The following is a 12,080-nucleotide window of genomic DNA, read 5'->3' as shown; positions in this document are numbered from 1 at the left end:
ACTACTCCCGTCGTAATTCTGTGTGTTAAATTAGTATTTTTAATGGCCTCTTGTATTATACAGTAAACCTCGGATATATCGGATTCAATTGTTCCCACTGGTTTTGTCCGATATAAGCGAAATCCGTTATATACGTATACCGGAAAATGTCCGTTTTACGCATATATCGGATTTATATCCGGTATATGCGTAAATGGGATTTTATCCGTTATAAAAAGGCACTTCCTTGACTATGTTTCCAATGTACCTGGACGCGCAGGCAACGCTGCAAACGCTGCAAATGACGTCGTATAGCGGCCTGTCACGATTCGGCGAATCGGAGCGCCACGATGCGGCCATCCGATATATGCCAGGGAAATTTCATGGAAATGCATTGGAACGGGACTGGAGATTTTGTCCGAAATAGGCGAAATCCGTTATAAAAAATCCGCAATGAATTTTTATTGGAAATGCATTACAGAAAAATCGGTTCTTTTTTATCTGTCCGTTGTGAGCGAATTTCCGATATATCCGAGTCCGATATATCCGAGGTTTACTGTAGCTAAGGCTGTCAATCAATGAAAATATTTGATCGCGATTCATCACATTTTGTCCATAGTTAACTCACAATTCATCGCATTTAATCGCAGATAGAAATACATTTTTATCTATACTAAGTAGATGAAATCTTATTTGTGGTAAACGATTCCATGTGCAACTATAACTATAAATTTTATGTAAAAGGATATAAATTCCGTAAATGTGGGCCATTATTTCAATCAAACTACGGTGTGGGCCGAGGGTCAGAGAGGAGGAGCGCATATTAATCTAGCGTCCAAAAAATTGCCACCGTCATTAACGCGTTAACTTTGACAGCCTTAGTTACATCATATGTGTTATATTTTTCAAAAAACTTTGTTTGTTCTCATAGACTTACAATTTTATTCTCGTAATATTACGAGATTCTCTCATAAATTTAAGATTTTTTTTGTCATAAATTTATGAGCTTTTATTTATAAATTCATGACTTTATTCTTGAAAGTTCAGATGTCTTTTTTTCCAATGTGGCCCTGAATACTCAGTTGTAATTTTGTCTGTTAAATTTGTATTTTCTTTAATGGCCTATTGTGCTATATGATATTTATTTATTTTTATATATGCATTTTTTCGGGTTTTTTTGGTTTCTTTTTTTGATTTCTTGGTTAATTCTTGTAAATTTACAACGTTATTCTCATTAATTTATGACTTAATTCTTGAAATTTTAGATTTTTCTTTTCTCTGAGTCCCTAATACTCTGTCATAACATACTGTTTGTATATAGTAATAAGTATTTTTTTAGGGTGCCTTATGTTAAATGATCCGCGTTACATTTTTCAAGGTCATAGGGACAGAAACACTGAACACAAACATTGTCGGAAAGTCCGATATTTTGACAAAAGTCTAATGACACGCCTCTTAAGCAAGTAATTTGGCTACTTTCGACTCTGAGTTCTTGTAGATGTAATGTTTTTTGTTTTTTTTTACCATAACATAAGATCGATTTTCACTCTTAATATTGTTGAATGATATTGTCATTGAAATACAATTTTTGTGAGTCCTCTTTTGTCCGTACAGTAATGACATGCAGCATTTATTAATAGCTTTGTTTTGTTTTTTCACCAGAAATCAGACAGTACCACAAGGACAACAATCACACCGAGAAGAAAGAGTGACTGGCGAAGGGAAAAGATAAAATCTCCCATGAAAAGACAAAAAAATGAGCTGCAAGCAACTCATATGGGAATCATTCTCTTTCTCTACTCCGTAATGCTTCCCTAATGTACACGTACGTACATGAATGGCCTTTATTGATGTACATATTTATGTTTCATTGAATTGCCAAATGCCATAGTTAACATCATTTTCCACTCATAGCCACAGTAAACAGGATTAAAGCATGCATGCACACCGACACACACACACACACACACATTCTGTCACTCGGACACATTCTCCTCTTTGACTCTACCTCTTTCTGTCTCATCATCACACACGTCGACCAAGGATGAGCCAGACAGATGGTTTAATTGGTCTGAAATCTAGTTAACGTTCCTGCGTAGATATCTGGTGGCGTGACATATGTATGTGGGTTGTGTGTGCACGCTCAGCAACTCCAAACCGTTACACAGCGTCTCCTGTTCTTGTGCTCCCAAACGAGGCTCTGACTTGACTGGAGTGTTGAATTAATCATAATGAGTCAGCATCGCTATACCCGACGCGATTAATCTATCTATCTATCTCATGCGACTCACTTCAGCGAGACTTTAGATTTTAGAAACAAGTCAAACCACAAGCGTTTAAATCAAAACATGCTGAACACATTTATTTATTCTAAATTAAAACCTTCAATAAGGAGTTTTAAATATTTCACTATTAAAGGTGATCAATATTTCTGTGTACACAAAAAGTAACTACAAAAAGTTATGTGGGATTTTTGACTCCCATTATTCTATTCCTCAGGGAAAAACTGAAAAACATCCCTCAGTTGTTTAATTGTATTTTCTATCAAATGGCCCCCGAGTCACACTTTGGACACCCCTGGTGTACGGCCTTAGACGTAGGCAAAAATACATATATTGTATGACTTTAATAATTATTATTTTTTATTTAATGTACAGTATGTCATTAAATAATACAAATCATGTATTTAATTTGGGCGGCACGGCGGTCTAGTGGTTAGCGCGCAGACCTCACAGCTAGGAGACCAGGGTTCAATTCCACCCTCGGGCATGTCTGTGTGGAGTATGCATGCGTGGGTTTTCTCCGGGTACTCCGGTTTCCTCCCACATTCCAAAAACATGCTAGGTTAATTAGCCACTCCAAATTGTCCATAGGTATGAATGTGAGTGTGAATGGTTGTTTGTCTATATGTGCCCTGTGATTGGCTGGCGACCATTCCAGGGTGTACCCCGCCTCTCGCCCGAAGACAGCTGGGATAGTTGAATTCATCTGGGATAGTTGAATTCATTTTTTTATATTATCAATATGAATTTTGTTGAAATTGTTATGATTATATCCATCCATCCATTTTCTGTACCGCTTATCCTCACTAAGGTCGCGGGCATGCTGGAGCCTACCCCAGCTGTCTTCCAAGCCAGCCAATCACAGGGCACATATAGACAAACAACCATTCACACTCACATTCATAGCGATGTAGAGTGGTTAGCGCGGAGGCGTCACAGCTAGGGGACCCGAGTTCGATTCCAACTTCGGGCTTCTCTGTGTGGAGTTTGCATGTTCTCCCCGTGAATGCGTGGGTTTTCTCCGGGTACTCCGGTTTCCTCCCACATTCCAAAAACATGCTAGGTTAATTAGCCACTCACAATGTGAGTGTGAATGGTTGTTTGTCTATATGTGCCCTGTGATTGGCTGGCTTTATATGTATGCTGCATTATATTTATACGCAGTAAGAGTACACAGTTCCAACTTTCACTATTTTGGCTAATTTAATGAATTACTTCATTTTGGTCCACAAACTCTGGACTAACGTGATTGAACACCCAGCGGATCGATACGTGTGCAGCGGCTCGCTGCAGCGGTGAGACGCTAAGAGAGATTCTGCTCCGATGAAAGCAACAGAAACAACTCAGAAAAGATGTTAATTTGTTGTTTTGGATGGAAAGGTTGCTGGTGCTCTGGCTGGAAGACCAAAGACGCACCTTTTTAATCAGGCTTTTAACTAATATTGTTAAGCTTTTATTATGTTTTCATCCTTTTAGTCCCATTTTATGTTCTTATTCTTCAGCTTTTAACTCCAGTGTTATGTTTTATCTTTTTAGTCATATTTTCTGCTCTTGGTCTTCAGTTTTTTAACTCCAGTGTTATGTTTTATCTTTTAGTCCTATTTTATGGTCTTAGTCTTTAGCTTCTAACTCCAGTGTTATGTTTTATCTTTTAGTCCTATTTTTTGCTCTTAGTCTTTAGCTTCTAACTCCAGTGTTTCCTCAGGGGGGTCCTCCACACTGGGGGCTGTTCGGGTATGCTGAGGGGGTGCCATCCTTGGGTCCCTTCGACACGGCCGGCTGGGGGAGTTCCTCCCTTTAATGTGGGGGTCCGCCCGTCTAACGGAGTCGGGGGGCCCGGGTGCTGGTCCTCCGATGGCACGGCCTGCAGCTCCTCCCAGTGTGGACGGCCCCAAAGGTGGCGTTTCCTTGTTCCTCAGTACCATGCCATGTCTCCCTACTGTGGGTGTTTGTGTGCTTGCGTGTGTGTGTGTGTGGGTGGATGGGTCTAGTATGGAGGGTGGGAAGGAGGGGCTTTCTTTTTGCTTCATTGTTTTCCTTTTTAATCGTGGAAATTGTTTTAATTCTGGAAAGCACTTTGTGTTGCATCTCCTTGCAGGAAAAGTTCTATATAAATAAAGTTGATTTGATTTGAACACCGTATCGCCTTACATTGTACTGATTGTATATTTGTATTGTTTCAGTTCAAGTACCTGAGAGTGACATGACATAGGTAGACCTAATTATACGTAATGGTGTGATGGTTATGTAGTAATAATATCACTGTGGTCGTAATATTATGAGGGATTTACCTTCCTCACAGTTGTCTCCCTTATACCCAGTGTTGCATATACAGGCGCCCATGATGCAAATGCCGTGTCCTCCACAATGGATGTCCACACACTGGTTGGCGGGCACATCACACTCCGTGCCTTTCCACCCGCTGTAACACTGGCAGCGCCCACGGGAATACTGGCCATTCCCGCTGCACAGCACAGGGCAGGAAGCTGGAGCAGACACAAAGATAAATGGCTTAGACTCCACTTTAGTAGCTCCGCTGGTCTCAATAATGCAGGAAAAAAAACACCCAAGCGATTCATTATCTTGTGGCGGTCTTATTTCAGCAGTGGACTTTCACATTCATTAGTTTTCTTTCAAAACGGAAGACAAATAATACATGATGATGATAATAACGCCTTGTTGATCGAGCATCCTGTCAACCACTTCTATTGAAGACTCGGCACTTTCGCTATTTCTCCCCACGGTTACATCATTTTTGTGTGTGCGTGGCGTACCTCGAGAGCAGTCAGGTCCCAGGAATCCAGGAAAACAATGACATATTCCTGAGAGGCAATCTCCATTTCCGTGACAGTTCTGGGGGCACTCCATAATCGACTCTGATTTAGCAAAGAGGTCATGCAAGTTAATTGGGCAGGCAGGAAATGGAACAGTGTATCATAAGAATAAAAAAAAAAAAAAACACTGAAAGACATGTATTCTACAGTTGCCATAGTTACAGCCAGTCAGTCCAATCAACACGTTCTAAAATCCAATTATCCTGCTTCCTTGCTCTTGCTCACTCTCAACACCGCACGCCGTTTGTGTGTCTCTGCTTCACGGAAGGACAACATGTTGTCGGTTATGTCGTACACGTGGTATACGTACGGAGCTAAGGCCTACTCCTTTAACCCAGGGGTGCTCACACTTTTTCAGCATGCGAGCTACTTTTAAAATGACCGAGTCAAAATGATCTACCCACTACAAAAATGCAAAACATCTATTTATTTTCAAATGTATTGAGGATTATTTGTACGTACAATGTATGTTGATGTACCTTACATAACCAAATGAGCCAATATTGCAAAACACACATAATTAACTATTAACATTTTTTGTAATTACCTGAGTTTACTTTGATGACTTGCACTGAATTGAACCAGCCAGGGATGCATAGTCCGGACAGTAGCTGCTGATAGCCAGCCTCAAGCACACTTCCAAATGTTTGAGTCATGGATAATATCCGTATCATAATACCCGTATAATATTCCATATCCGTATGGAAGTGATATGTTTTTGCCTTTTTACTTGGTCCAGTTTTTGCCTTTTTACTTGGTCCAGCTCCTTCACTCATTTTAGTGACCATAAACTTTAGCGAGGGCTTTAAAATCTCGCAATTAGCCGACTAGCTTAGCACTTTGCATCGTTGTTTACGCATGAGCGGTGACCTAAAGGTCAAAATTCAGTTGTCATCTGACTGGTTGTCCTGTATGTCAATCAAGTAACGGGGATGGATGATAGGCTGACATCGTAAGTTCTGCTGCACTTAGAGACGTTGTTTGATTTGATTGGTCGCCCGAAGGGCAACATTCAGTTGTCATCTGAATGGCTGCCCTGTATATCAATCAAGTGACGGCATTGATGCTGGGATGATATTTTTTTAATGTCACGCCGAGATCGACCAGCGATCGACCAGTACCAGTACCGTGGACTCAACGTGTCAATAGTGCATTGACTTATCTTGGTGCCAGGAAGCCGTGGAGCTTTGTTTTCATCCAGTTATTGAAGACACTGACTTACAGGATGTGACAAAGGATCTCCCAATGGAACACTCGGTTCAAACTTTAAAAAAATGTGTGAAATCCTTCATTTCTGTAGTATCGTAGTCCACTTTAAAATGTAATCGGGTACGGACTCGAGCCAAGGCCTCACTGGGTTTCACATCCCATATCTGTAAACCTGTTCCGGTATTCAGAATCTGATGAGTCAGTGTCAGTAGCAGTTAGACCAGGGGTGGGCAAACTACGGCCCGGGGGCCACATCCGGCCCGCCAAGTGTTTGAATACGGCCCGCCCAAACTTTCCAAAGTATTTCATTTAAACTCAACATACAACCTGGCATCATGGCCTGAGCCAACCTTTTGATGGTTTTATCAATTTCGTTGTTTGACATGGTCTGTTGTTTACAAAGTGCTCCTGAAAAAAGAGACACAAGCACATAATAATAATACAAATTAAAATAATAATTATTATATTATTATTATAACTATTATGATTATTATATTTATTATATTAATGCTAATTATTACATTAATTATATATAATAATATTGTTATATTTGCATACTTTACATAATAATAATATAATAATTATTATTTTAATTTTATTTTAATTATTATAATATTTTATTATTTTTAAAATATTTAAATATGAATATAAAATACTAAATAATAATAGATTGCATGACAATTTTACAGATACAATAATACCAGGTGGACTGTTTTGTGTAAAATATATAGTCTGCCCCCCCCCCGGAAATGTTGTTATATCAATGCGAGTCAAAAAGTTTGCCCACCCCTGAGTTAGACACATTCTAAATATTTGGGTTTCTTTCAAATTAATGGTAATGGTAATGGTAATGGTTTTATTTCATTTGAACATGCATCAGATTCCAATTGAGTGCATCCCATAATCAGTTCCCAGTTCCACATGTCCAAAAGGAGTAGGAAGAAGCAAAGCTTATTAAATCCTACCCCTCCATCTGGTACTTTTACAATCACTAACTCTTACATTTGTTCACTTCCTGCTTTCCATAATACAGTTTAAGTTTTTTTTTTTTTTTTTTAATAATGCACCTGTACCAAAGTACTCGGTGATATGAGCATCCAATGCCATAATGTGTACCATAGTGCGTGTCAATATAGTGATATATATAGCACATCATGACTGGTTCAAGACTCTTCATCCTTGGATTTAGCAAACATCAACTGCTTGTATTGTTTCTTGAATTGGCTCATCGTTGTGCATTGTTTGATTTCCTTACTCAATCCGTTCCATAGTTTGATTCCACATACTGAAATGCTATGCTAACGCTAACATAGTCCTAGCATAGAAGTGTTTCAAATGTACTTCTTCCCTGAGATCATATTTCTCCTCTCTTGTAGAGAAGTATTGGATGACATTTTTAGCTAATTGCTTATTTTTAGCCTTTTGCATTATTTTAGTTGTTTGAAGATGAACTATATCAGCAAGTTGAAATATTTGTGATTTTAGAAATAAGGAGTTAGTATGTTCTCTGTAGGCGGCATTATGAATTATCCTTACTGGCCTTTTTTGCAGTACATTTAACGAGTGAAGATTGCTTTTATAGTTATTAGCCCATATTTCCACACAATAAGCAAGATATGGTAGAACCAGAGAGAAATAAATGTAATAAATTACAAAATACTTTTTGAAATACTACAATTTCTACACAAGACATTTTTGACATACTTTTATGTAGAGGCTCAAATATACCATATATATATATATATATATATATATATATATATATATATATATATATAAAATTAAAATATGTCAAAGGTCCAATTCCCTCACCCCCCTAAAATAACAAAATGTATCCGGCAGGGGGTGTAAGAGGTGGGTGACCTCTGGGTCCTGGGGTACTTGGTTGAAATTCAGGTGGATTATTCCTACTGGGTCTGCTTATTTTCTGTGTCCTGAGTTCAGACTTGTAGGTACTGTATGTTTGGTACTTGGTACTTTGTATGATATATGAGCACCGTGATCTCTGAGTATACAATAAGACTCAGACTCATTTGGTGCTCCCAGGGGGAACAATGAATAGAAATGAGTACTTTGGGTAGAACGCCCCAATTTTTGCTCTTCTAAGAGAGAGCATCATGTGGGGTATTTTTCTGTTATCTGCTGCTTATTCGTTTCGATATCTCCATATCGCTTACTTGTCTCTTTATTCTCTCTCTCTGTCTCGCTTTGGATTTAGAGTCGGATTGTTCAGAGCCAAAGCACAGATTTGATTGGCTGAGTGGTTTCATGTTGGATGCAATTGGTCGGTGGATTTCCTTATCTGAAGTAACATAAGTCACATTTCTTTTTGTTTTCTTATGTGTTGACCACGCGTCTTTTAAAATGACCTCCAAGACCTCCAAGACCTCCAACTCACCAATGATGACAGTACTGAAGGCCACTTGTTCTGGATTGCGTCCGTCGTTGTAAAAGGCCAGATGCCAAATGCCCGTGTCCAGGTACTGAATGAAGCCAGCCTCGTGCACGTTCAGTGAACGTTTGTGACGCACCTCTCCCAACGAGTCCTTTTCAAAACCACCGAGGAAGAGTACGTGCGGCACGTCCACGTCACTGAGGGACCGTTTGGAAATGAGACGACTTCCATCCAGCAGCTCCACAAAGTCATACTAGAAGATAAGCATGTAGCAGAGTTATTATTTTTGACAAATTCTGTTTATAAGAACCATAGTTAGTCACATGACAAGCAAATTCCTATATGTCACTTAAGGACCGATAAGTTCAAGTCCAGTTCGAAGCTGTCCAGGATGCGTTTGAACCTTTAAAGTTCTTTATGGGTTCTTATGAGATAAAACGTGGGTGACAGCTGTTGGCTTTTGTGATGATTAGGTTGGTTTCTGTTGTTTCTTTCATAATAACAGCAATAATGTGCCTCCTACTCCAGGTCGTCAATCAAGCCGTTACTATTATCCAAACATTTATTACATTCTATTAAATCTGACATGCAAATAACTCATTTAAATATCGGGCTATTAATTGTAACGAGCCACTGCACAAGGGCATTCTACCGAGCTCCAATCACAAGGATATGTGTGACCTTTCACCTCTGAAGCGATAGATCGTATGTGAAGATTAGGATTAGGATGAGCGGTGCGACCGTTGCTTTCTCGCGTACTGACTGACTTGACTCTTGTTACACAAAAAGACACCGCACGAGATTGACAATCCACAATAAAACAACAACTATGACCGGGTCGGACTACGACAAGGACACACACCAGCGTCTATCTTCATAAGTGCTAACATTAAGCTGTGATATGTCTTATGCAGATAAGTGGATTAGTCCCTTCACAGAAGATGTGATTTACCACAGAGAGATGTAAGTGTGGTCATTAAAAAAATATCCTAGCCTTGTAAGAGGCTTATCTCCTTCATTATGAACAAAGACTCCATAAAGCACTTGGAATGCAAAATTCATCAATACTTTCTATGACCGCTCAAGGTTCAGAGTTTGAAAGATTCTGAAAGGAGAAAGTCGGGGTCATATGTTTGTCAGCAGTTGTCCTGTATAGTCATTTTGTTTCCATGCACTAAATATTACAGCGTTGGGCAGAACACAGTAATATATTGTGACAACTTTTGAGATGTAAACATATTTTTCAAATTGCAGATTTAAAATCACCATCATAATGGGAGCCCCTGGCATATATCAACTGTAGTAAAGTTTATTTTTGTAACGTTTCACCTTTAAATATTTTGAGGTCATAAATTATTAATATTGTACAAAAATAATATGGAAAAAAAGAACGAAGTCACGCATTGTTAAGAACATTTAGAAGTGTCAGAAATTGTGAACGCACGGCAAACACACCGCAACCTTTGCTGAAACAATGTGGGTGGATTCGTTTCTGATTCATATGAATGGGCTAACTTGCACTTCCAACTTGCCCACCACCGCTTGGAAAAAGTCAGGGGAGGGAATTCTCGAGCTAACCCTAACCCTAACCCTAACCCTAAAGCTAACCCTAACCCTAACCCTAACCCTAACCCTAACCCTAAAGCTAACCCTAACCCTAAAGCTAACCCTAACCCTAACCCTAACCCTAACCCTAACCCTAACCCTAACCCTAAAGCTAACCCTAACCCTAACCCTAACCCTAAAGCTAACCCTAACCCTAACCCTAAAGCTAACCCTAACCCTAACCCTAACCCTAGCCTCTGAGACCTTCCTTGTGAATTTCTGTGAAAAAGGGACCTATTATGCTTTGTCCACTTTTCTGACCTATAAACGTAGTTAGAATGTTGTATTCTCGTCTTAAACGATGCAAAAGTTTCAGATAATGAGCTTTGCGCATTTGGAAGTTAGCCCTGAAAAAAGTATGTCATGGCTCAAAACGCTCGGTTTCAAAAGGCGTGGTAAAATTGCGACGAACTGTGATGTCACAAAGGGGTGGACTTCCTTATATGGTTCGTAGTTAGGAGGCACTTTGAGCCTGTGACAAGCCGGCATATCCGGAGGGCCGTGGGTGGAATAAATTAAAACAGACCGCTTTGGCAGGAAGCACAAATCAAGGGAAATACAGCTGGAATAGGTGCAGATCCTGGAAAATCTAAAAAGTTTTCTGTGCGGGTTATTGTGTGTAGCTGCTCTATAGGAGACCACAACTCAACCAACAGACATAAACAGTACTTGATATGCACCATTTTCGGCCAGGAATGGCATGCAAAGTACGTATTTTATGTGTGAACACATTATTAAAAGTGCGCAAACCAGTTTTAATACTTTTGAAATTGTTCGGCAAAATGCGTTCAAGTGTAAACACTGCTTAACTAACTTCCTAAGCCTGCCACTCATTCCCTTGCAACACAATACTGCCAATGCAACATCCCGTGTGCAAGTAATACAAGTAAGAAATTGTTCTCTATTTATTACAGTTTCATTTTATTCTTGTATTTAATCCTATTATTACATTCATTGATTCATTTTTTAAACCGCTTGTCCTCACTAGGGGCGTATGTCATTGAAGTCTTAGATCTCCTTAAAGACTTCAATGATATTGAATGCATCCATCAACACTAATTTTATCAAAGTAGTATCCAAAAAAAATTACTTTTTTTTTTAAATGCTCTATACTATTATTTACAGCACTATAATATAAAGTATGTTTTCAATATTTTCAATATATTTTTAATATATAATGCAAAACCTACAAGGCAACAAACATAAAAGCAAGCATTTCGTAAAAAAAAAACTAATAACATTCTTATTCTTATTCGCCATGATATTGTGAATAAGCTGCTTGAGTCTTGGTGTGTACCTGTGTGTGTGAGGGTGGCAACCCTTTGCGTCCATACACTCCAACCAGCGCGTCTTTATGGACTGAAATGTTGAATTTCAGGAAGAGTGCTTGATCAACATATAACTGAGATCTCCAAAACACACCTACATAGGGCGAAATAATAAATACACCAACGTCCAAATCAATCACCATTGACGCTGACACACTATCTGGATTGTTATTAACCTGGTGGGACGTCTTGTATGGCTTGTCGACCCACATCCACCCCTCCTGTGTCGATGGTGTTGTTCTCTAGGAAAAACATTTTAGCTGCAGACACAAAAAAAAAACACAACCTCATTAGTGTTATGACTGAAACCTCAGAAGATACTTTGATGATGACTGTAAAGGTACATCTAAAGGAAATAGAATATCATTTGAAGTGAAATATTTTTTTATCAGAATCATATACCTTGTGTATCGCGTCTAATTGGTTCCCGCTCTGACAATGATAAGTT

At 39.0% G+C, this 12,080-nt stretch overlaps 1 protein-coding gene across 10 annotated transcripts in view; it reads right to left on the bottom strand.

The window, feature by feature from the left end:
• The window catches only part of LOC131134245 (teneurin-3), a 254,858-nt gene that overhangs the window by 89,590 nt on the left and 153,188 nt on the right, over positions 1 to 12,080 (bottom strand). For all 10 annotated transcript variants that reach the window (XM_058079310.1, XM_058079326.1, XM_058079334.1 and 7 more), the window contains 5 exons: positions 11,809 to 11,892; positions 11,602 to 11,726; positions 8,703 to 8,952; positions 5,036 to 5,137; positions 4,553 to 4,747 (listed from right to left, as the gene is read on the bottom strand). In XM_058079310.1, coding sequence (XP_057935293.1) covers positions 4,553 to 4,747; positions 5,036 to 5,137; positions 8,703 to 8,952; positions 11,602 to 11,726; positions 11,809 to 11,892 — 756 coding nt within the window. The remainder of the gene's footprint in view (positions 1 to 4,552; positions 4,748 to 5,035; positions 5,138 to 8,702; positions 8,953 to 11,601; positions 11,727 to 11,808; positions 11,893 to 12,080) is intronic.

Source organism: Doryrhamphus excisus, chromosome 1, assembly GCF_030265055.1.
Source record: "Doryrhamphus excisus isolate RoL2022-K1 chromosome 1, RoL_Dexc_1.0, whole genome shotgun sequence".
NCBI lineage: Eukaryota > Metazoa > Chordata > Actinopteri > Syngnathiformes > Syngnathidae > Doryrhamphus > Doryrhamphus excisus.
The sequence above is the reverse complement of the archived record's forward strand: the minus strand, read 5'-3'. Positions and strand labels throughout refer to the sequence as shown.